We start from the raw sequence: 27602 nt of genomic DNA on the forward strand, positions 1-27602 counted from the left end.
CAGCTTGAGTACCTGAAATGAACAAAATATTGATAAATAGTTTATTGAGAAGAGTAAAACTATGTTCACAGACAAACAGACGTAACACTTAGAACAAATCCCGATAAAAATCATAGTCACGAGGACATGTACGCTCAATGCTAAAATCTGTGTGTTTGGCCGATGGACCAACAGATGGCGGTAGTGTGTAAACTTCAAACGCGAACAAAAACGATGCGAGCGCTGCGGGTGGTGGATTGGCCACCTACCATATATTTGAATCGGCCGTTAAAAAGGTGGTCGATGGACATCGGTGAGAGTGTGACGTCTGTTTGTCTGTGCTATGTTGATCCTTTCACAACAAACAAAAATGCGTTGCTATAGCATGGCACGATAAAAATGACCAGTGCTAAGCTGATGTGAATGTCGAAAAAATGCATTTGATGCAATTTGATGTACATTCGATGTGCATTGAAGAAGTGATCCACCCCTTGGTCCTAACCCGGATTAAAAATACAATACAAAAACAATATAATGTATTGGAACAGTACCATTCAATATATTGGAAATACAATACAGTATATTATGAAATGACAATACAATTACAGTACAATATATTGTTTTGAGCAGTTCACTGTATGGTATATGAGATTTTTGCAATATAATATATGGGTGGTTAAGTATCATAACAATACAAATCTAGATATTTTCTCATACATACATTTTGAAAATACAACATGATATATTGTTCGTGTATTGTAGTACAATACAAAAACAATTCAACGAACTGTATTTCAATTGGTGGTGAAAAGTATAGAATTTGTATTTTGTATGAATTGTTTTCCAACTTACCGGATATTCGGGCCAAAAGTAGCAACATAATTTTAAGGTGAAACAGTTTGGAATCAACTTCTTAGACTTCACTAAAACTTCAAAGGCACAAATCTCGCGAAGAAAGCATCCAACAACAGTGCACTTTTTATTTTGACTTTGTGCACTAGCAGAAAGCTTAGAATAAGAAGATCAGAAAGGTTTGCCAACTATTTCTCCAGTTGTGTGCCTTTGAAAACGTTAGTAGGGGGGCAAGTCGGCCATTGTGCCGGCCATATTTAGATTCCGAGATGTTTCACCTTAACTTTATAGAAGTAAAGATATTTATCATGGTTGCATTCGTCGTTACAGCTAATGTCAAGTGACTTCTAAAGAACTACTTATTTTCACGTTTTGAATATTTTTCACCCAACATTGCTTGCTTTCTGAACTTGTTTTGTTTACTTCTTTCAGCAAAGCTACATAGAAAAAAGCAATAGTTGTTTTACGCGAAAATAGGAATTTGACCAAAATTGTAAGGTATAAAACCAATTGAAAACAATACAGTGTTCTGTTACAATATATTATATTGTTTTTGAATTGTATATCCAAACAAGAATAATGTTGCTTCGACATTTCCTTTGATCGCAGTACGCAGTTGAAAAGAAATGTCAATTCAAATGGAGCTCTCTGTAGAAAATTTCTTGACAAATGCAAAGACATTACCCTTGGTCTCAGACCCTTTTCTCTCCGGAACCACCTTACGGTTTCGGGGAGATGTTTCGCAGCTCGAAGGAAAGGAAGGAAGGAAAGGCATTGACTATTTTTTCCCAGATCTCTCTACATTTTTCCCCGTTTTCGCTATTTTGGACACCCACCCACCCCCTCGTAAGACTTTTGTATGAATATTATTCAGTTTTTATATGGGCCGTAACCCCCTCTAGCGCCATGAAATTTTGTGAATGGGCACTATGAGCTGATGACAAAGTCCCTGACACTTTTTCATATTCAGCTTTAAATATAAGTTTTTATTCAATATCAATTTTGTCACCGTTCACCGTGATTGAACGGCAATGGACCTATGCACGGTTTCACTATTTGACGTTTTAGCGGTGCCGTGTTATTTATGTGACCATGGAAACCAGTGAATTCGGCACCGCTAAGGTGAAGATGAATCGAAGCCAAAGTTCAAATTTTCAAGAGCACAGATCGGGAGAACCAAACATCCGTTTGAGCTGAAAACCTAATCGATTGGTCACCACCAGCTAGTGAGCAATCGATTAAGTTTTCAGCTTAAACGGATGTTTGGTTCTCCAGATTCGTGCTCTTGAAAATTTGAAGTTTGGCTTCGATTTATCTTCACCTTAAACGTCAAATGAGTGAACTCGTGCATCGGTCCATTGCCAAAGTAATTTTGCATGAAGCAAAAAATTAAATGTTTTCCTTATTTAAATTTTTGTCAATGCGATTTTTAGTTGAGCATTTCTTGCAAGAAATTTCCCACGCATCGAGATAGGCGATTACTTTTCTGGTGAAGTGCATACTTCGCTTAAAGCCTGATTCGCTGCTGACAAGTAATTTCTCGGCCTATCTTGATGCATGGGAAATTTCTGCAAGGAGTCGATCAAGAATGCGCTTTTTTCTGATCGCAGTACGCAATTGAAAAGAATTTGTCAATTCAAATGGGAGTCGCTGTAGAAAATTTCTGCAAGGAATCGGCGAGAAATTTCTTTAGCGATTCCTTTTCAGTAGCAAATCAGGCTTAAAGGCTGCATTGCACGATTATTTATCGCGACGGCGATCTTAAAAACTTCTTAAAATGCGTGTAGATCGTCGCAGGTACTTCAAATCGTTTTGGTGTCTTCTGCGCGATTATTCCTGATTGTCCAAGGCATGATCGCGCAGAAGACACCAAAACGGTTTGAAGTACCTGCGGCGATCTACAAGCGTTTTTTAAGAAAGTCGGCGCGAGAATTTTTCGTGCCACGCATAATATGCTGTTTCGCCCTAGAAAAGTAAAGAAATTCCTTGACTGAAAGGGTCAGAGCCCCCTTTGAAGTGACATTTCTTCTCAACTGCGTACTGCGATCAGAAAAAAGTGATTTTCTTGACCATTTCTTGGGAGAAATTTTCCACGCATCGAGATAGGCGATTCCTTTTCTTGTCAGTATTGTGCATTGCGCGATTATTTATCGCGACGGCGATCTTAAAAACTTCTTAAAATGCGTGTAGATCGTCGCAGGTACTTCAAATCGTTTTGGTGTCTTCTGCGCGATTATTCCTGATTGTCCAAGGCATGATCGCGCAGAAGACACCAAAACGATTTGAAGTACCTGCGGCGATCTACAAGCGTTTTTTAAGATAGTCGGCGCGAGAATTTTTCGCGCCACGCATAATATTGGGCTTCTCGAGAATTTTTCGCATTTCGATCATTTCCTCTATACTTCGTGTATTACGCGCCAGGGTCTGGTACAAGTTGGTCACTTTGCGAATCTTTTCTCGAAACCGCAGACCACTAAATAAGTTGCGCGCCGATTGATCATGCGCCGAGTTGTGGGTCAGTCAAAACCATTTAAATCGCTTACAACTTGAAAACAAGACGGTACGAATATTTTTATTTCTTAAGTTTTTTTTATCGATTTAACAATTATGCTTGCTATCCAGTTTAGGACTCGAGCCCTAAAGTAATTCATTTCCTTGGCAAGATATTTTGACATTTCTTTATTTACTTTTTGGTTGGCGCAAAACTCGGCGCATGGGCCACCGCCGCGCAACTTGTTGGACATTCTGCGGATTTAAGTAAAAATTCGCAATAGCAAACCGGCCTTTAACCTGATTTCTCCGTGTATGGTAGAATAGTAAATATTTGTGAATAAAAAATTTTCACAGTGTGATCGCATGACGTTTTTGATTTCGATATTTTCGTCGATATTTTTCAACTGTCAAAGACGGTCGTCGGTCTTTTCGTTCATGTGTGCTTCTAACATCAGCATTTTGAAAAACTTGTAAATCGCTGTTTAATTGTAAAAATATTGCATAAAACCAGTGATTTTGCCGAGAACACACCAACAAAATGGTAAGTTTTCTGGATATTGACAATTTTGCTTAAAATAGTCACGATTCCGTTCATTCTTTGGAGCGATGAGGAAGTGACAAATTCTGTGGGAAACATGCTGTCGATCATTCCGCTGTGTGACCAAATGTTTCTTTGAAATGGAAAATCATTGATTGTATTGTACATTTAGGTTATTAATCAATGTTGTTTAATCATTATCTTAGTATATATGTTGTTAAATAGCGCTTTAGTTAGCAAAAATCCTATCGTTGCTTGCAAAATTGATGAATATTCTGGAAAATGGAAGCGGTGTGGGCGCACTCACACCATTGCACTCTTTCATGCTTCATGTCTATTCACGCAGAGAAGCAATGATTCATCGCAATGCTCGGCCGGGAAACTTTCCGGTATCAGATCAATTCATAACCGTTTTTTTCACACTTCTTTCTAGCAACCTCAAATTGTTCTGCTGAAAGAGGGTACAGACACCTCCCAGGGAAAACCTCAGCTCATATCCAACATCAATGCCTGCCAATCGATTGTGGATGCCGTAAGTATTTGTCGTATTCATTTGGATTTAGGGAATATTGTAATTAGATCGATTCCTATTACTTATGAATGACTAGTGCACTAATGTAAATCACTGGATAATTTGCAGGTTCGCACAACCCTCGGGCCCCGTGGAATGGACAAGTTGATCGTCGAAAACAACGGCAAGGCAACAATTTCCAACGATGGCGCTACGATCATGAAACTTCTCGACATTGTGCACCCTGCTGCCAAAACCTTGGTCGATATCGCCAAGTCCCAGGATGCTGAGGTAGGCGATGGTACCACAAGTGTTGTATTGCTGGCCGGCGAGTTCCTCAAGCAGTTGAAGCCATTTGTCGAAGAAGGTGTTCATCCGAGGATCATCATCAAGGCAGTGCGAAAAACGCTGAGCTTATGTATCGCCAGAATCAACGAGTTGGCTTTCAAGATCGAAAAGCACGACAACGAAAAGCACCGTGCCCTGCTGGAGAAGTGTGCCGCTACGGCAATGAATTCCAAGCTAATCCACCAACAGAAAGATTTCTTCTCGAAAATGGTGGTCGACGCTGTAACGACGCTCGATGTCCTCCTGCCTTTGAACATGATTGGTATCAAGAAAGTCACTGGCGGAGCCCTCGAAGAATCGATGCTTATTGATGGTGTAGCCTTCAAGAAAACGTTCTCATATGCTGGGTTTGAAATGCAGCCGAAATCATACGACAATGTAAAGATCGCTCTTCTGAACATTGAGTTGGAATTGAAGGCTGAGCGAGATAATGCTGAAGTTCGTGTGGACAACGTTCAGGAATATCAGAAGGTCGTTGATGCCGAGTGGCAGATTTTGTACGACAAACTGGAGAAAATTCATAAGTCCGGAGCTCAGGTCGTTCTTTCCAAATTGCCCATCGGCGATGTGGCTACGCAATACTTTGCCGATAGGGACATGTTCTGTGCTGGACGCGTTCAGGAAGAGGATCTCAAGCGCACACTGAAGGCATGCGGTGGTGCGGTTATGACCACTGTTCAGGATATTGACGACAAGGTGCTTGGAACATGTGCCCACTTTGAGGAACGTCAAGTAGGAGGTGAGCGCTTCAACATCTTCCAAGGCTGCCCGAATGCCAAGACGTGCACCCTGATTCTGCGAGGCGGTGCCGAACAGTTTCTGGAGGAGACCGAACGATCTCTGCACGATGCGATTATGATCGTGAGGCGTACCATTCGTAACGATTCCGTCGTAGCCGGTAAGTAGCATTTATGTACTGCTAACATGCGTAATTTGACTCCAAATTGTCCTTCAAGTGTTAACCTGAGCTTTTATTGAATTAAAAAAATATATATTTCAAAATTACATTTTTCTCTAAACTATTATATTTACTTACGTCCTCACTGGGACAGAGTCTGCTTCACCGCTTAGTGTTCTTATGAGCACTTCCACAGTTATCAATTGAAAGCTTTCTTTGTCAATTGACTATTTTTGCATATGTAGACTGGCCCGGATTTGAGGGGGGTATCAGGTATCAGAAGGCCGGCTCCAGAGGCACGTTCCCCGCCATTTGGGAGATTTGTTCCCATTGGCGTAAATAACGGGGGGCTTGCCCCCCCCCCTAAAGTTTTATGAAAACAAAAAAATACAGTAGCGGAATTTAGGGTAAGTGTGCCACCTCTAGTATTTTATTATCCCAACATGTAAATACTGCGATATTGGTGATATTCAGGGAGCCGTAGAAAGAATAACCTTCACGTACAGTGGTTGGAACATGAATAACATTTATTGTGACAAGAACTATAACAATTGTTAAGTGTGGCTACTGTGATGTGTTATTTGTTTAGTGTGACTACTATGATTAGTAACAACTTCTGCATCTTGGCGCTTAATTCTTCCACACTCCTCCTCGGCAAGATCTGGTAGAATCCCAATCTTCTCTCGCTGTGTCTTGATTCTCACGTTTTGCAGAGGTTTCGTTAAAATGTCCGCTAACATCATCTCAGTAGGGCAGTATTTCAGCATTACCTCTTTCTCTTCATTCAGCTCTCTAACGTAGAACAACCTCGTATCAATATGTTTGCTTCTCTTCTCAATTTTGTCTCCTTCAACTAATTTGATACAGCTTTGATTGTCCTCATATGTGGGTACTGGGCTTGAGACATCTTCGCCGAAATCTTTCAATAGCTTCTTTATCCAGCTGAGCTCCTGACATCCTTCCGTCAACGCTACGAATTCTGCTTCAGTAGAGGACAACGCAACACAGCTCTGCAGTGTTGATAGACTCACACTCAAAATCTCAATCAATACGCTCTCCCGTGAGAGCAAACTCATTAGAGATCTGCTTCGCAAATCTCACGCTTGAGATTTTGATGCAAAATCAACTCAATTAACTCAAACCGTAAAAAATGATTCAGTCGCAAAACCCGGCAAAAACTCGTGAAACCCGAATGTTGTTGTTTACGTTAGAAAGGATTAACATTATTTTACCAGACTAACAAGAAATTATTGCCGTGTGCTAGTAAACTGTGGAAATACGAGACAATGAGTTAAAAAGGTGAGCCAACTCATCCATGATTTTTTGACTGCTGAGTTGCATGATTGACAACTCACGCATGAAAAATCTCAAGCGTGAGTTGTGAGAAATTGAGTTTTTCACAACACTGCAGCTCTGTTTCCGCGATGCCCAGCTGATCAAACCTCCTACGTAACACACCAGGTATCCAGAGTTTGATTTTCGGTGACGATGGTTACTTGCCTAGTCGGCGTCCACAAACATTTCTAGCCCAGTTGCGGTCGATCCAAGGTGTAAACGATGATCGCTGGTGCTGTTCAGATATCGAAGAATCCTCTTTGCTTCTTGCCAATCTCGTTGAGTAGGGCAGGAACATTTCTGTGCCAGGATGGACACGCTTACTGACACATCAGGACGAGAATTCACGGATACATACAGCAGACCTCCAATTAAACTTTAGTATTGACTGTTGTTCGGTAGTTGGCAATCCTCCTCCTCCTTCTGCTGAAGGTATGCAGGATCTAACGGGATCTTCGATGGTTTCGCATCTTGTAGACCGAATCGTTCCGCTAGCTTTCGGATGTACTGCTGCTGACACAACGTGTAACTTCCTGACTTGCGTTTGATGTCGATGCCCAAAAAAATGCTTCACATCGCCCAGGTTCGTCATGGTTAAGTTTTTCTGCAGAACTTCAAAAATTCGCTCGAAATCCTCTTCAGTTTGCGTGGCAATAATGACGCCATCAACGTAGATCAGTATGAAGCTTACTCGGTTTCCCTTCTTTCTTACATACAAACACGGGTCGGCCTTGGATGGTACGAACTGCATTGATTTGAACACGCCATCAATTCGTTGATTCCAAACATCAGCTGATTGCTTGAGTCCATAGATGCTTCTTTTGAGACGACAAACAACATTCGCTCCTCCTGTACAGGGTGATTACTATATCCTGTCAGTAAAATAAGTAATCATAGAAAAAAATGGTTAAATGAATTTTAATTACCAGTGCATATCCTGTTTAGGACATCTATAACATTTGTCTTTGCTATACATAGATAACAAATTATTGTTTTACCTCAATTGCCAGCCACAAGCATTGTTTCAGAAGCATTACAGTTAACACGCACGTTATTCAAAAGCATATATTTTAACCAAAAAATTCATATTTTTTTCGCTAAAATTTTCCATAATCGGTCTCATTCTATGCAATACCCTTAAAACAACACATTTGACTAAAAACTAAGGTAAATGAAAAAAGATTTAATCTTTACTTTGTCAAAACAAACTTTATAGATGTGCAAAACAGGATGTACACCGGAAGTTAAAATTCATACATACATCTTTTATCTACGAACATTTACTTTAATGACAGGAATTAGTAATCACCCTGTATGGTACATATCCGGCTGCTCCATGTATATCGTTTCGTCCAGTATCCCGTGGAGATATGCAGTCTTCACATCTACATGCTTGACGATCATTCCACGTCGGCTTGCTATAGTGAGCAGGGTACGCAAGGATACCTGCTTGGCTACTGGCGCAAACACTTCATCAAAGTCCACGCCAAATTTTTGGGTAAATCCCTGCGCCACTAGTCTGGCTTTGTGCCGCACAACATTTCCATTTTCATCTCGTTTTGACTTGAACAGCCATTTACATCCGATGGCTTTCCTGTTCGGCGGCACCTCCACGAGTTCCCAAGTAGAGATGGTCGGGTTTCACTTTTTTCAAACCCGAACCCGACCCGTACCCGACTTATTTTATTTCTTCAAACCCGGACCCGACCCGAACCCGAGACAATAATTGAAAAGCAAACCCGGACCCGACCCGAACCCGAAAAATTTTCGCTGTTCAAACCCGAAACCCGAAAAAGTTTTCTAAGAGAAACCCGAATAAAACCCGAGCTCGAAAAGATAATAAATTCATTGTTTCCGATGCATAGAAACGCTTTCAGGTTGTTACACTGTTCACAATTCCGACCCACCGACCCAAACCCGACTTTTTTCAAGCCCGAACCCGACCCGTACCCGGTAATTTTGTAGCCTTCAAACCCGACCCGAACCCGAACCCGAAAAATTTTAAAAACCCGAGACCCGACCATCTCTATTCCCAAGTATCGTTATCGACCAGAGAGCGAAATTCATCATCCATTGCTTCCTTCAAATGCTGCGATTTCGGGCCTTGTAGAGCTTCGGATGGAGTACGAGGATCATTACCGCCAGACGGTTTGTCTCGAGTAACTAAGCCTTGTTGTGACTGCTGCATTTCTTCCGCTACGGCTTCCGATCTTCGAGTGACTGCGGGTTGCTCACCTGTTTCACCAACTTCTTCTGGAAATCTGGTTGACGGCAGTCCTCGGATTGGAAAAAAGAAATCTCGCAGCTTGTCGGACAGATACCGCTCTCTTCCACTTCGTCTCAGCATTGGTGGCTCTATTGAACATGGAACTTGATGCTCACTAGATGACGGAGCCGCTACAACTTCATCAACACTCTCTTCATCACTTTCATCGCTTGTCATGATTGCTTCATCATTGCAACTTCTTGAATTGGTTCTGGTTCATACGAAACTATGTCGTCCCAATCTAGGCTTATAGTCTTCTGTTTGCTCTCCGGGGTAGGCTTGACTTGTGTTACCGTCTTCGCTTGTTCGCTTAGGAAAGTGACATCACGTGACTTGATCAGCTTTCTTGATTGAGTGTCCCACAGACGATAGGCCTCCGTGTCTTCATCAAATCCAGTTAGTATATATTCAACAGCTTTTGCGTCCCATTTCCTTTGTTTTTGCTTCGGGACGTGCGCCATCACAGGGGATCCGTAAACACGTATATGGGCTAGGTCTGGCTTCCTCCCACTCCAAGCTTCTTCAGGGGTCATCTCATGTCCTTTGGTTGGCGATCGATTCATTAAATATACAGCTGTGGCTGCCGCTTCGGCCCAGAACGTTTTGGGTAGATCTGATTCGAACAGCATACATCTTGCTCCTTCTACGATCGTTCGATTCCCTCGCTCCGCGAGCCCGTTCTGCTCCGGAGTATAATCTGCCGAAGTTTGATGACGAATCCCTAGTCGCCGCAGATAATCTTCAAACTGCTTATTCACGAACTCCTTGCCGTTATCTGTGCGAAGAATTTTTAGCTTCTTACCTGTCTGCTTCTCAGCCATGCTTCGGAAATTTTCGAAGACACTTTCTGCAGACTTGTCTTCCAAGAAGTAAATGAAGATCCTGCGTGATTTGTCGTCCGTGAACGTCAGGTAGTATCGGCTGCCACCCAGGGATGAGACAAACCAGCAAACAGTAACGTTCCAATCCATTCATCGCTTATGTCGAAACCGATTCCCCGCAACTGGTGGGCCGTTTCGATTATGCTATTCACGAAGGCTTCCATGGACTCGCAGTTTCCGAGAGATGTTGTAATTAGCTTCCTGAGCAGTCCGACTTTCCTTGTTAAACCGGAGTCCTCGAACGCCGCTTCCAGGCGTGACCACGTCTCCCGGGCTGTCGTAACGTCCTTTACATGAATGTAGTTCACGGGGTCCAACACGCAGAGAAAACAATTTTGATATCAAATATATTCTGAATCATTTTAACAATATTTCTGTATTATCTGCCGGCTTATAATTGCGTTTCATCATTTTAATAACTACTATTACTAATTTGATTTAACAATTTTATTTTTGAATTTGACAGCTGGGTCCAATACGGTTCAACAAATTTTTTTTTGATTTAATAATTATTCTTTTGAAACAACAATATTTTTGCATTGAAATAAAACATTTCTTTTTTGAAACAAAGTCTTGTTCTTTTTTGATTCTATAATATATTTATTTGAAATAATAAAACATAGGGCAGTGCTTAGAAGAGCCAAAGCAAGACAGTTTGTTTTCGGGACGCCAGGAGTTTGTTTTTGTTTTTCGTTTCGCGCGTTTGCAGGACGCCGAGAGTTTGTGTTTCGTTCTCGTGCGTTTTGCTGGGCAGAGTGCTTCATGAAGCCCAAGCAGGACAGTTCGGTTTTGCGTTGTCCGATTGATTTTGCTGACGGTTTCGCGCGTGTTTTCGTCGCCAGAGAATTTTTTTTTCCTGTTTTGGAGCGTCTTGCTGGGTATGTATTTGGGAAGGCCCAAGCAAGACGGTTTGTTTTCGGGACGCCAAGAAGTTTTGCTGTCAGTGCCAGTTTTGTGTTCAGTCGAGAATGGATTACCAACTGGTGAGTTCGTTTCATGCTTTCTTGAAAGCGTATCTTTTATGTAATATTAAAACAAACTTTGTATGGTTTGTCACTGTAAGTGTCGGCATTATGCTTTTTTCTTATACAATTTCAATATACATATATTTTTCTCTTTTTGACATTATTAAAAATTATCTTTTGAATTGTTCGACATTGTGAATGTTGACGTATTTTCTAAAACTTCTACCATATCGAGACAAAATGCACAGAAATACTCATATGTAATTTTCAAACAAACTATGTATGGTTCGTCACTACAAGTGTCGGCATTATTCCTGTTTCATATAAGTTAAAATATATACATGCAATTTTCAGTTTTCGTCATTAATAAAAACGTCTTTTGAATTGTTCGACATTATAGATGTTGACGTATTTTTTCCAAAAACTTCTCGAGACAAAAATACAAAACTAGCTTTAAATACAAGTCGTATATTTCCCCCTTGTCCATGGATCGCATCACCGACCAGATGTGACTCTCAGATCTTTTCCTCCCTCACTAATAAACACCTTTCCCGTGGTGGTTGTGGAGATGCAGAGGTATTTTCGGTCTCTAGAAGCAACAATCATTACACCCTAACATTCCTTCCCCATCCCAACTGACTGTAAGGACTTGGCCGGCGCCGTTATTGATCAATAATATTAGATCTGCTAAAATTGCACTTCGAGAGTAAGCGGAAACTCCCATCCCTTATTCATTTGAATCGTAGTGCAATTCTTACCAGTTCCGATCAATCACGGAGTAGCAACCATTGACATGTACAGTCAGTCTATGCTATGCTATGCTATAATATATTTATTTGAAATAATAAAACATATTCGTTGATGCCAACCACCTTCTCTCACCACCCATTTTGTTATTTTTACATGAAGACAAACGGCTGTAGCTTAACGACAAGCAAATATGAAAATGGCCTTAAGTACCTGCGCCGCTTTCCTCATCTCAAATTATTGAATGAAACTGTTTTACACCGCAAGTGACGAGGTGGACTCATCAGCTAAATCTACTTTCGCTGAGTTAGTTCCAGTATTTCTGCTATAATAAAAAAATGAAATGATTTGCTTCAAAACTAGAAAATGATGGTCATAACTTACCAAAGAAGGCTTCTATCATGGATTCCGATGATTCTAAAGTATTGAACTAGTCGATTTATTGCACTTTTGCATTGCAAATACTCCGCGTCGGTTATTTTCACTTTTACACAAAAGCGTAAAACAAAATGGCAGATCAGCTCTTTATATATCAGAATCAACAGTAAAACCAACTGAAACAAAAAAAAAATCCTCATTTTGAAATGAAGTTTTTTGTCGTTGATTCAAAAATGAATCTGATTTGAAATGCTGTCAGAAAATTCAAAAATATTTCTGTTTTGTTTCAATAAAAATCATTGCTGCTTCAACGCACTTCGTTTAGTTACAACAAATTGAAAAGTTTTATTAAAAATAACAAAAACAATTATTGTTTTGAATAGCTGTTAATTCTCTGCGTGAAGAGTAAAATAATCTTGCCACGAGCTCTTCGGTCTTTTGATGCATCCACTTGAACGAATGTTCCGTCGGGATTTTCAGCAGGCTTCACAGTTTCCCATAAGTCTTCCAACTCCAAAAACGTCTGCACAGTGAATCTCCAGGTAGACCAGTTGTTGCGTCCCTGGAGCAGCTGAATTGACGGCAGACTCAATGGATTGTGGCTTCGACCTAGAAATGCTACAACCGCTAAATCGCCTCCACCGTTTCGTGCCATCTTCGAGAATACGCTTCGATGAATTTTCCTTTTTGTACTACGTTTAGAAACTTTCTAGGCTGGGCTCATAACCTATGGACCGATGCACGAGTTCACTATCTGACGTTTGAGCGGTGCCGTGTTATTTACGTGACCATGGCAACTAATGAATTCGGCACGGCTCAAACGTCAAATTAGTGAACTCGTGCATTGATCCATGGACCGATGCACGAGTTCACTAATTTGACGTTTGAGCGGTGCCGAATTCACTCGTTGCCATGGTCACGTAAATAACTCGGCACCGCTCAAACGTCAGATAGTGAACTCGTGCATCGGTCCATTGGTGATATTCAGGGAGCCGTAGAAAGAATAACCTTCACGTACAGTGGTTGGAACATGAATAACGTTTTATTGTGACAAGAACTATAACAATTGTTAAGTGTGGCTACTGTGATGTGTTATTTGTTTAGTGTGACTACTATGATTAGTAACAACTTCTGCATATTGGCGCTTAATTCTTCCACAGATATGCCTTCCCCTTGGTTATGTGATCTTGCCGCGATAAGAGGGCATAATCCATTAGCCCATATGATGGAAACCAAAGGCGTAACCTGTAGTGGTGGTATCACATTTTGGCATTTTTTGCTTGAAGCCGCGTCATAATTCATATGGCATGGACGCAATAATATCTCGGATGTGATCCAACGGACATCCTGTGTCGTTGATAGAATTGATGCTCATTTCAAATAATTAATCTATTCGAAGTGGACATTAATACTAATGGCGACGATTAGTTTGCCTTTTGCTAACCAGAACGATCCGTAGCCACTCTTACTATTAGCTAGCTAGATGCATCGTTATCCTATACGACGTAGGGTATAGGAAAATGACTAGTAGATTCACTGAGTAGAAATAAGTGGCGACAATCTTATTTTATTATGGCTTTTACATTACCATAACAAGGAATACCTCTTTTGTAACAATGGTATAAACCTGGGAGGGAGAAACCGATACAAAATTTATGTACGTCAAGGTGAGCTGAGATTCTGCTGTCACGAACTGTCACTGTGAGCCCAGATCTTAAACAATGGACAAACGTGATAAAAGCGCGTAATTGATCGAAACACATTTTTGCATTTTTTTCAAATGTGACAAAAAAATCGATCAAAAAGCTATTTATGTTAATTCAAAAATAATGTCACGATAGCACCTTTTATTCTGATTGAATATATAGTATTCAAATACGCATCATTTTACTTTTTCCAATATAAACGAAAATTAAATACATACAAAACTTTGGCCTTTTTTCCATGTTTGTCCAGAACAATCGAAGGTACACAACAAAAGAAAACTAGCGATTTTCATCAAGTCTGCCTTGATTGTCGTTGGCAAGCCGGATTTTTCTTGCAGTTTGAAATAACTTTGTGTCATATTTCGTGTGTAGTATCAGTGCCTCCCTCCCAGGTATAAACAATCTAATTCCAGCTTCATTTTCGCAAAATTTACAAGTAGAAAGTAGGCGTTGTGAAGCATTGCATTTGCCACCGAAAAGTGAATCTTGTAGGAGACTGTAATAGAATCCTAAGTTACCTCTACTCTTAAATATTCACTATAATAATGACTATGGAAAGTAAGACGCTAAGATCGATCATTAGGGTACACTTGATAGTTTCGAGAAATTGTTGAATAGACAAGGAAAGTGATTTTTTTTCTCTAAGGATACATGAACGTAATGGCCAATAAATACTTTTAACAACAAACACGAAATGAACTAGAACTTCTACTAAACAGCCTAATTTTGTTAAGACTTGACGACAATTGACATTAAAGACTCTAATCTTACGTAAAAGACCGAGTAATAAGAATAGCACATAAATGACAAATTATTCAAAACCATTTCGACTAGACAGTATTAGTAATGACACTACTTCACTACTATTTCAAACAAATTCTGATGGAACTGCTGATTTAAACAATGCTTCTCAGAAGCAAGGGAATATGGGTATTTTTCAAAAACTACCACGTCACAATACTAATAAAAAAACAGTGTTCATGTGGGCACCATAGCCTAGTCTCAGAGGTGAATGAACCGCGAGGTTAAAAACATCTATAATTAACTCAAAAAAAAAAAAAATAATAAAAATAGCCTAGTCCTTCTGAGTATTGGTCCTGACAGAGGGGAAACTTCGCAAAAGCCAGACCAAGGGTTCAGCCTTGACAAGTTAAGCTGTCAGGCAGCTCCGATTCTATAACATTCCCCAGAACACCATTCCCAAGAAACCCATTCCCCAGAATCTCATTCCCCAGAATGTACCATTCCCCAGAATTTCACTCCCCAGAATGAACCATTCCCCAGAAAACCAACCCCCAGAATGAACCATTCCCCAGAAAACCAACCCCCAGAATGGACCATTCCCCAGAAAATTATATACCTACTTTAAAGTTTTGAAATAATCTATTTAAAAAAAAAATGAATATTAAACTCCATACAAAGTTGTTTACAAGTACATGAGAAGATTAGCATCGGTGCTGCTAATTATGAACTCTTTACGCATAATTCATATTTCATTTGCAAATGAACTATCACAGTAGTTTCACTTTTATTGGCACTTATGAAGACTGATAGATCAGTCTATGGGGAAACACAATATCCAATATTTATTTAAAAGAATATACAACTCATCACTACTCTGCACAAAATAGAGCTACACCCTTCTTTCGGGATAGTAGTTTCCAAATGTATAATTTCACATGTATGTCCAATTTTTATCAAATTTAGTGATGTATGCAGCTTTTCATCAATGTTTTAAGAAGGTGCATCATCTCTTACTTTTTAGTGCTACACCGATTAGAATAAAGACGTTCGTAGTATCATATTATACGTTTCGATATAATGATTACGTAAACTCGGCAGAATAAAAACTTACTATTCTGCACATTAAAATGATACGCCCTTCTTTGCGTCAAGTCTAAATTACAAATGACTTGTTTAATTTTGCACAAAATAGTGAAAGAAGGGTGTAGTTCTTTCAGTCTTATCCTGTTGACGATATAGACAAAATTTTCCGTAAGGATACCAAATGGCAAAAAGGCATTTGGCATGATTGATTAAATGATCAAGGACCATTTGATATAATGGTCATTTGGCCAATGATCATTTGGCATGACATGAAGAACACCCTTTTTGAAAAGAAGGAGCATAAGTATGGCTGGATGGCAAATGGCTTTATACCAAATCATTTTATGCCAAGTGACCTTATGCTATATGGGCTCTCCATCGATATATTTTGCCTATATCATTAATGAGATAATACTGAAAGAAGGGTGCATCACTATATATGCAAAAATAAACATATAGTCTGTATATTTTACGAGAATGTATTAAAAGAAGGGTGTATTATTATAATATGCAAAATACTCATGAATAGGGGTATTAGGGGCATATTGGACACATTAGGTAAATGTTTATTTTACATAGAATGGAAATATGTTTCTTTGCTCTAAAATTAAATTCACCGCTTCCTCCGCTTTGCTTATAAACTAATTTGAAGCTGAGAAAAAAATATCGTAGAATTTCAGAGGACAAATGAAGCAAAGCGTAAACTTTTATACCGTCAAAACGTTCATATAACAGATTTCGTACAGTTTATAAAGTTATGCTGAAATATGCATATTCCCAGAGAGTAAGGGGGTGTCCATTTCGCCCCGTGTGTTCATTATGTCCCTAACCCTCTTACCTACATGTTTGTTTTGTCACATCAGACCTTAGCATGTCACATAAGTGACTCTTCTTCCTCTTTTCTGGCGTTACGTCCCTACTGGGACATAGCCTGCTTCTCAGCTTAGTGTTCTTATGAGCACTTCCACAGTTATTAACTGAGAGCTTACTATGCCAATGACCATTTTTGCATGCGTATATCGTGTGGCAGGTACGAAGATACTTTATGGCCTGGGAAGTCGAGAAAATTTCCAACCCGAAAAGATCCTCGACCGGTGGGATTCGAACCCACGACCCTCATCTTGATCTTGCTGAATAGCTGCGCGTTTACCGCTACGGCTATCTGGGCCCCCACATAAGTGACTCACGCAAAGCAATAATTAAAAAAAGAAAAAAATGGATATTCATATAGCTTTCTGGGGAATGGTGCATTCTGGGGAATGGAATTCTGGGGAATGTTACATTCTGGGGAACGATTTTCTGGGGAATGGTTCATTCTGTGGAACGGAATTCTGCGGAATTGTTTTCGGGGAAATGGTTTTCTGGGGAATGTTATAGAATCGGCAGCTCCAAATGAATACAAAAAAAAAATAACATTCATTCGGGAGAAAGGATTTCCCTATCGCTATCGTTTGATATACGACCGCATTCTGTATAATTAACATTTTCTGTCTATCATTGTCAAAAGATGCTTGGAGATAACATCTGTGCTACAATTTGTCAACATAGACTACTACAACATAGCTCTGTATATTATTTCCAAGAAATGCATTAATTAATAACATATATTTTCATGTCGCTCCATGCGTAAACAAGAATCCGATTGCTCAGAACTAAAGGATGACTATACAAACATGAGTACGGGAGGGAAACTGAAGCAAAAACAATTTAATAAAACTATTTCTGCACAATATTCAAACAAAATAGTGTTGAAGCGGGCAACATACCCTATTCCGTCTAAATATTGGCAAAAGTAGAGGTAAAAATTTGCACTACGGGGTCCAGCACAGACAAAGAAGCTGTCATGCAGCTCCAGCTGAGTAAACCATAAAAAACATGTAAATACTGCGATATGTTACGTATATTTACACAGTATTCATGCTTCACATTAAAACCTTTGACAACAATGCAGTTACAACGAAAATAGTTTAGAAAAACACAAATTTTTAATGTTCAACGCTCCGTCACCGGAATCATCGTCATCATCAAAACTTCAAAAGCAGTTTTTCTTTTCAAGACCAAAAGTTATCTGATGAAAATGTGTTCACTGTGTTTCGGCTAGAGAATAGAATACAGTGAACATGTTTTCCTGTCAATTTTCTTGATTTTGAACGAAAAAACTAGTTTTGAAAATTCCGAAATCAATGACGGATCCTGCGCCCTTTAATAGTTTCAAATATGGTGCACAAACAGCTTTTTTTCAATGCTATGGGGCAAGACGGCCACCAAGCCAAAATCATATAAAATAAAGAATTTTATGATTGAAAGAAATACCCAACATATCAGTAGACGTCAATTCAATACATTATGCCTTTTACCGTCGATAGGAGGATTTTGTACCACTTGAATTACCGTATAAGGTACCCCGGGGCAAGTGAGAATCTGGGGTAAGTGGGACGTTTCGTCATAGCTCACTTAGGAAAAGTTTTTCATGGGGGTATTCTTCTAGAAAGTTGAAGATACAATGACAAGGAATGTATTGAGTACAAAACATATTGTTATTTTTATTACCATGGCATTCATGTAACAGTTGTCAATTCAGCGCCATTTTCAACTTGCATGATAATTTGCGACACGTTTCACGTCTTGCATTGACTCGCAAAACATAAATGTGTTATAAATCGAATTTCCATCAGCACGATAAACCAGTATTTTGTTTTCATTTCATATGAAATTTTCGATGGTCTAACATACCCCAAAATATCTTTGTACGCGGGGTAAGTGGGAACTATCAAAACAAAAACCAGAATCAAAACTTTTCGTAGACGTTTTATACATTTTCCTAGAGAGTAGCACTAAAACATTCAAACAAATGATTTTTATCAAAAAAGATAAATCTAAAATTACTTAATTGCATTAGAGGGAGAAGAAAAGTGTAATTCTTCTATATGTTTTTTATTTATTTTTTATTTTTGGAATACGACTTTAAAATTGAACAAACACAGAGATGAAATTTGAAATGCATCATGAGAAAGATCATTTTTCTATCTTATTTGAACTTTATTTGTTATTTCTACCAAATTTAGTAGTGACGGAAAACAATTCCACCCTATTAAGCGGTTGTCTACTATGCATATAAGTAATAACAAAACATATTTATAATTTCGGCAATTATTGATGGTTTATGTGCTAATTTGTAATTAACAACTTATAATGGATTTATTTTGAACATGTTTAATTCCTCTTCACGCTTTTATTGAGGTATTTTCAGTTAATATTAAATGCGAGGTGACATACTATTAAATAAACGTTTTCTTCCTAAAGCGTAACGTATTTTATGGTTGATCCCTTATGTACATCAAAATTGTAATGGTTGACTTACTGATGTGGATTAACGCATGAAACGGGATGTGTCCCACTTGCCCCGTTTAGCGAGGTAACTGCGTCAAATGGCTCATTCTGAAACTTTCCTCCAAGGTTTCCACAATTTCGAAATTATTCGATCGGTTTCATGCACACACCAGCAAATATGTTGCCAAAATGTGATTGTGCTGTTGGATTTGAAAAATATTTATATTTGAAAATTTTATTGAACCATTTCACATTGGGGGAATTCGAACCCAAAGGTGGAAAAATTGATAACTTTCACAATAGAAATACTAAAAATAAGTTTTATAGCTTGTTCGAAAGGAAATTTTCTCAGGGAATCGATTGGTGATGGTTTCATAAATGTGTGATCGCTCTGGGATAAGCAATGGTGCCCGTTTTGCCCTGATTCCTTGGAAATTTTTGATTTTCATGCTGTTTTGTCTAAAATTGTTTTATTATGGAGATTATTTCCGATGAACTCCGTCATTTCTAGTCCATTCAACAATGTTCAACAGAGAACGTTATAAAAATAAGGTACCGCGGGGCAAGTGGGTAAATGGGGTAAGTGAAAACAATTGATATATTTTACTGAATATGTGAATTAACGTTTTAAACTCATGCGAAAAACTTTGAGGCCATTGAGAACATTACGATAGGTAACAGATTTCTGATATTTTTCAGCCAAAGCCAAAAATTGTTAACCTGTCAACTGTTACTCCGTAACAAGTTGGCGGCGTACAATCTTATTTTAATATTTTCAGTGGAAAAAAGTTGCGGAAAATAATTTTCTGTACCACTTCTTAGTTGTCCTCTGTGACAGTTTGAAACTGCAATAAACAAAGTTTTAGAATTAATTCGACGTAGACCTAAAAATAATTTAATTTAAACACCGTCAATTTTCTTATCAGGTGGGGCAAGTGAAAAGTTTATCATTAGGGATTGAATTTGTGTTTTCTCTTTAAGTCGCCATAAGTAAACATGGTTCGCAATTATCATATAAAAACATAACGTGCTGATAATTCAAGAAACACTATACTCAAGCGTTAAAAGTTATTAGAAATCATGGAACTTCTCTAAAATATGTTGCCAAACATTACAATATCAATATGTCTACTTCGGACAGCCAATTAAAAGGAAGACGTTGACTGAAAAGTTGCAATATTAGAGAACACACGAAAATCTCGTGGAATGTCGATGTAAAGCTAGTTCAAAGCATAAAAATGGGGTATAGGTCTATCCACATAAAAAAGACCCTAAATACGTTATTGAAGGATTCCGTTTGATTTCTCCCGAAGAGTTATCCGACGTCATATCCGACTTTCTCAAAAACAAATAACGAGCGGTGGAAATTCTACAGAGCAGAAATGCAATTGCTGTCCTATAATGTAAGAACTAACATTGGAAACGTTGCAGTTATAATGTTGTCGAATCATTTCAACTAACATAACTGAACAGAAGAAAATTGAAGTGAAAAGAATAACATTTTCTTTGTTTACATGTTACTTATGTTATTGTTCATTGGGAAGCCTCAACAAGTGTTAAAGCTAATAGAAATCGTGAATATAACTTTTAGTTTTTTAATTTATTGTTCAAAACGGTAAACTTTTCACTTGCCCCACTTTTGGGGCAAGTGAAGAGTTAGAAGACATTTTTCAGAAACTTTTTCATTATTTTTTTCTTCAATTTTTCATAAAAATCAATTTCAGCATGCTGCTTATATATGGTGGGAGTCAAGCTAAAAAATATACACAACCTCATTTGTTTCAATTTAAAGTCTCTAGAATTGGAAGAATCTCAACTATGCGAATTCCATTACCCACTTGCCCCACGGTACCTTATGGAAATTTAGGGGATTATAGGGCCAAATGTACAGTAAAATATTTTTGAAGAGGATTTTTTGTTTTTAATTTCTTCAACGTGTTTTTATTGAAATAAATACTAAAATAGTAAAATAACCATAAATATAGCTTGCAGACATAAGTTGTAGTAAAATTTATAGAAAATGTATGATAATTAATTATGCTCTTTGCACAGTATTGTGAATAATTTACCTTCTTATATCACAAATTCCAAACATTTCCAAACGATATGCGATAGTTTGGGTACACGATATTGATCTAAATGATCGATTGCCGTTAGCCTCATTGATAGCAGATAGTGGGAGCATATAGTTTTTTTTTTGGCTATTTTTGCCCCGATTCCCCTAAAAACGATTTGTTTCATAATTAATTGAACAGATATCTCCGAATTAAATTTTTTATGCACTAAATTGTTTATTCAGTGGGTGATACAGTATTTCAATCATAAAACATAGGAGATTATGGGGATTTTTTACAGATAAATAAAAAAAAAAAAAAATAAACAAAACAAGTAAAAAACTCAAAAATGAATCCATTAAGAAACCTTCTGCAGTTTTTTTGTGATTGAAACAAATCACTCAGGATTAAGTTAGTTACACAAGCATAACTGTAGAAATTTGATGAGAGTAAAATTGCATTTTACACGAAATTATTCGAGAAATAATTTTGTCTTTTTACGAATGTTCATTATAACAATATTCGGCTGTGGGGTTTTTGAAAACTACAAAGCTCATATTTGGTCAGAGTATGCATCGTATTAAAGTGTTTCTTATTGCAAAGTTTCAGACAATTAAACTGAAAAAATCCCCCTTGCCAAAGTGAATCATGGAAGTGCCTATGTAGCTCTACACCATACTACAGAAATAGTGATCATAAAAGTGAACAAACAAAGTCTTCCATATATTTCAATATGGAAACATTTTTATTGTATAAGATGTAGTAGTTAAAATGTCCCTCCCCTTGGTTATGCGACCTTGCCGCGATGGGAGGGCATAATCCATTAGCCCATATGATGGAAACCAATGGCGTAACCTGTAGTGGTGGTATCACATTTTGGCACTTTTTGCTTAAAGACGCGTCAAAATTCATATGGCATAGACGCAGTAATATCTCGGATGTGATCCAACGGACATTCTGCGTCATTGATAGAATTGATGCCCTTTTTCAAATAATTAATCTATTCGAAGTGGACATTAATACTATTGGTGACGTTCAGTTTGCCTTTTGCTAACCAGAATGATCCGTAGCCACTCTTACTATTAGCTAGCTAGATACATCGTTATCATATACGACCTAGGGAATACATAGGAACTCTTAGGAAAATGACTAGTAGATTCACTGAGTAGAAATAAGTGGCGACAATCTTATTTTAATATGGTTTTTACATTGCCATAATAAGAAATACCTCTTTTGTAACAGCGGTATAAATAATCTAATTCCAGCTTCATTTTCGCAAAATTTACAAGTAGAAAGTAGGCGTTGTGAAGCATTGCATTTGCCACCGAAAACTGAATCATGTAGGAGACTGTAATAGAAGCCTAAGGTAACTTTACTTTTCAATATTCACTATAAAATGACTGTGGAAAGTAAGACGCTAAGATCGATCATTAGGGTACACTTGCTAGTTTCGAAAAATTGTTGAACAGACAAGGAAAGCGATTTTTTTCTTCAAGGATATATGAACGTAATGACCAATAAATACTTTTGACAACAACAAATTAAATTAACTAGAACTACTACTAAACAGCCTAATTTTGTTAAAACTTGACGACAATTGACATTTAAGACTCTAATCTAACGTAAAAGACAGGAGTAATCAGAATAGCACTTAATTATTCAAAACCATTTCGACTGAACAGTATTAGTAATGACACTACTACACTACTATTTCAAACAAATTCTGATGGAGCTGCTGATTTTCACAATGCTTCCTTTTCTCAGAAGCAAGGGAATATGGGTACTTTTCAAAAACTACCACGTCACAATACTAATAAAAAACATTGTTCATGTGGGCGCCATTGCCTAGTCCGTCTGAGTATTGGTCCTGGTAGAGGGGAAACTTGGCAAAAGCCAGACTGAGGGTTCAGCCTTGACAAGTTAAGCTGTCAGGCAGCTCCAACTAAATACCACACAAAAAAAAAAATATGGTAGTTAAAATGCTCAATTCTCAATATTTTTCAAACTCATTTATCCATTTCATTAGTATAATTCATGTTATGTTTGTTATGTTACCTGCTTATTCAACCAAAATGAAAACAAACTAAGATATATAAATGCATGCTATCTGGTGACTCAGCGTTTATCTTTTTGTTTTTCAAGTTTGTTCGGGCTCTTTTATGAAAACATATAGAACAAGAAAATAATTTCTTTATGTTATGCATTATTTCCCGAATAATTTCTTGTAAAATGCAATTTAACTCTCATGAAATTACTACAGTAGTGATTGTGTAACTAACCTGTTGTGTAATTTGTTTTAATCAGAAAAAAACGGCAGATGGTTTCTTGGTGGATTCATTTTTGTTTTTATTTTTTTTTTTGTGTGTAAAAGATCCTCATAATCTCCTACATTTTATGCTTTAAATATTGTTTTAGATACAGAATAAACAAATCAGTACATAATAAATTTAATTCGGAGATATCTGTTCAATTTAATTCTGAACCAAATTGTTTTTAGGGGAATTGGCGCAAAAATAGCAAAAAAAAAACTATATGCTCCCACTACCTGCTATCAATGAGGCTAACGGCAATCGATCATTTAGATCAATATCGTGTACCCAAACTATTGCATATCGTTTGGAAATGTTTGGAATTTGTGATATAAGAAGGTAAATTATTCACAATACTGCGCATAGAGCATAATTAATTATCATACATTTTCACTACAACTTATTTCTGCAAGGTACATTTATGGTTATTTTACTATTTTAGTATTTATTTCAATAAAAAACACGTTGAAAAAATTAAAAACAATAAATACTCTTAAAAAATATTTCATTGTTCATTTGGCCCTATAATCCCCTAAATTTCCATTTTTTATAAGGTTATCTATAGAAAATGTTGATTGAATTAGGGATGATGGAATTCATCGGAAATATTCTCCACAATAAAACAATTTTACACGAAACAACATGAAAATCAAAAATTTTCAAGGAATCGGGGCAAAACGGGCACCATAGCTTATCCCAGAGCGGTCCCACATTCATGAAACCATCACCAATCGATTCCTGAGAAAATTTCCTTTCGAACAAGCTATAAAACTTATTTTTTTTATCTTTCTATTGTGAAAGTTATCATTTTTTACCACCTTTGGGTTCTGATTTCCCCAATGTGCATTTGATTGAACTACCGTTTTTTTAGTTCCCACTTGCCCCGCGGTACCTTACTACAATTTATAACGGCTCAGTAGCTTTCAAGCTCTAACAAACTTTTATGAGGTGCAACATTATTGCAAAAGCTGTGTAGAAAGCATTATGTGCTCTTTAAACTTAAAATGCTAAACGTTACAGTTAGAAAAAAGACACATGGGCTATTAAAATATTACGTACTTTTTCATGTTTTTTGTTTGTGAACTGCACTTTTTTACATAAGTCAACTCAACATCGTCAGAAGATCGATAAAAACTGCTAAAAAAGTAGACTATGTCCCTAACTTGTACAAAAACAAACCCCACTTGTGTTGTCCCATCTTGAAAATATTCGCATAACAGTCTTATCAAAGTCCGTACAGTGGTCGAGCTCAGAATGGGTACCACTTCTAGTACTACATAGGCATCTCGGTACTACTAGTTATTCACTTATGTGTAACGAAGTAAAGGGAAATCAATTATACAGTGAAATTTCCATGAGTTCCATGTTCTATGTCTTAATATCGACTCATGGAACCATACTTAAACAAAATTTCATGGTGACTATGATGATTCGCTCAAACAGCATTCCAAAGCATTTCTGTTTCATCCCCCCCCCCCCCCCCCCCCCGATCAAGTGGACCCTCGAAAAGTTTAAGTTTAGACAAACAGATATTTTTTTTATTGCAGTGAAAAATACTTCGAAATATATCGTTAGGCAGTGTTTTGTTTAAGTCTTTCGATGCTAAAAATAAATGTTTAGTCATCCAAATTGGATAATTCTATAATCATTTTGTAGAATTTTTTGAACATGGAATTATTTTATAAAACCTGCGAAAACCTGGAAATATCTGGAATTTTATTTCTGTAAAAGAGTAGATACCCTGTTGTGGGTTTTGAACCCTAAAATGAGCCCAAACATACATTTTTAACTGGAAGCATACTGCAATCTTTATTAAATGAGCTGAAATTTGATTCTACATTGTTCTTAGCATGATATTTTAGAATACTGCTTGACCTGTAGATTTACAGACATTTTTTTTAATATGAATAGATCTTCTTTCTACCTTCAATGTGTATCCCCATAGAAATTTAGTTTGTTACAATATTGATTTGTATGGCTTTTTTATCTCATTTTCTTCCCTAAGGTGGTGGTGCCATTGAAATGGAACTGTCCAAAATGCTACGTGATTATTCGCGCACAATCGCCGGCAAGGAGCAGCTGTTGATTGGTGCACTCGCTAAAGCACTTGAGGTTATCCCTCGTCAACTGTGCGATAATGCCGGTTTCGATGCCACCAACATCTTGAATAAACTTCGACAGAAGCATGCACAAGGTAAGATTGTGACCGTAAAGTCTTGTCAACAAACATACTCATTATATTCATTTATTTGACTTTGTCCTACAGGTTGCCAATGGTATGGTGTTGATATTCTCAAGGAACACATCGCAGACAACTTTGAAGCGTTCGTCTGGGAACCATCGGTAATCAAGATCAATGCTCTGACTGCAGCCTGCGAAGCTTGTTGCATGATTCTCTCGGTAGACGAAACCATCAAGAGCCCCAAATCTGGTGGCGGAGAAATGCCCCAGGCCCCTATGGGACGCGGTATGGGACGTCCTTTCTGAAGGAGTGAAATAAAATTACTTGCATAAGTTCAGTCCATTGCCTCTTAAACTTAAACCCGCATATTTTATTTTACAAACACTAAAAAGGATCATTCATTGCTATGTCACCCTTCTAATATCGACTATCTTTTCATACACCCTCCAGTGTTTCATTCATACTCAAGTGCATTGTGTAAGCATACCTTTAACGTACGCTTTATCACCAACAACTAACGGCTTTGCGAAATAAACACCGGTGCGAAATGTATTACCGAACTCAAAAAGGAAGCCAGTAATAAAGAAGAAATCAAAGTTGCGCATTTGATTGATTGCACATTTTCTCAACAAAATCTTACTCTTTGTCTCCCTCTCTAGCCGTACCGTCTGCGTACGGTTTTTATACGCTCATGATGACGGCCCACTTTCCACTTCTTCCCTTCCAAACTCAATCTACATATGTGAGTTAAGTATTCGTTTTGTGAATTGACGATTGTTTGGTTCACGTGGATCTAAAAAAACTAATGGGGCGCAAGTTTTTAAACCAAGCACAAAAGTTAACGACATCTCTTTCCATATTGCTTTGATTTTTCGTTCACCCCATATCAAGTCAGTCGTGCGATATACCTACATTTACCAAAGATGCCCCCATACGCAGACTTCTCATGAATGTGTATTGCATATTGACGTAACCCATGTGTAGATAAGCGTCGGACTCTAACCAGACGGTAAACAAAACGTGCATATGAAAGTTAAGACGCAATAAGCGAAGCAAAAAGGCGTCTACCTTCGGCATGGGTAGCTATTTTGAGAAATGCTGCTTTGCTGCCGTTTGGGATATTCCAGATTGTTTGGAAATAAGAGATAACATTTGAATGCACACTTAATCCGCTGCACTAGATGGATAGGTAAGTAATTACAGGTAAATATTTTTTTACCGTAAGATTTTGCGATAGCCGTTTCGCTTTATCTACCCGTCATCAGAACCCGGTACAGTTTTGAACATGCGCGAAAATATAAGGTTTCGTTGACCTTGTCAATGTTTTGTTCGTCTCTGCTTGCGGTAGGTAAATTATTGAAGAGGGAAGCGAGGACAAAAACTGTTCCAATGAAAAGTAGCAATTTTCTTTTGAGCCAACCTTCGTTTACCTTTCCAATGCCGTTCACGCAGGTAATCGACAATGGTCATGAATATTGAACAAATTGGAATAAGATTTTGTTTCAGACACAATTTCTGATTTTGCATACATATTGCTGAGCTGGTAGCAGGTATCTTTTTTGAGACTTGAACTCTATTTTAATGCAAGCCTCTAAAAAGTTGTTTTTTAATAGAAGGCCTCTAAAGTCTCTATATAGGCACAAATAGTATCTGAAATCATTATTTTCCCTCTCCTTGTAGTGAATAATGTTGCGAATGCTGTTCCAGAATTTCCTTTAGAGATTTTCCCACCAATCACAGGCATATATAATTCGTTAGTAAAAAACTCCAAAATCACTTCCTGACAGTGTCCAAAATACGACTTTTACCCTATTCCGATCATTTTAACTCTAATTTCCTTAGGGATTCTGTTAATTTTTATTTTCAAGGAAAACCTCCAGAAAATCCTGCTGGATTTTTCCATGGATCCAAACGACTATTTTAACAATCATTATCTTAAAAATTTAGGCAAAGAATGAATTTCAACTGATGGATTATCAAAGATTATTGTAGGATTTGTTATA

The 27602-nt window shown here is 37.8% G+C and overlaps 1 protein-coding gene across 1 annotated transcript; it reads left to right on the forward strand.

The window, feature by feature from the left end:
• The first annotated feature begins 3706 nt into the window (after positions 1–3706).
• On the forward strand, positions 3707–26208 carry LOC5578459 (T-complex protein 1 subunit eta). Its single transcript, XM_001656931.2, has 5 exons — positions 3707–3865; positions 4296–4394; positions 4503–5619; positions 25423–25611; positions 25684–26208. Exons 1-5 carry the CDS (start codon positions 3863–3865, stop codon positions 25902–25904), a joined length of 1629 nt encoding a protein of 542 aa, XP_001656981.1. The 5' UTR covers positions 3707–3862; the 3' UTR covers positions 25905–26208.
• The last annotated feature ends 1394 nt before the right edge of the window (positions 26209–27602 follow it).

This window comes from Aedes aegypti, chromosome 3 (assembly GCF_002204515.2).
Source record: "Aedes aegypti strain LVP_AGWG chromosome 3, AaegL5.0 Primary Assembly, whole genome shotgun sequence".
Taxonomy (NCBI): Eukaryota; Metazoa; Arthropoda; class Insecta; order Diptera; family Culicidae; genus Aedes; species Aedes aegypti.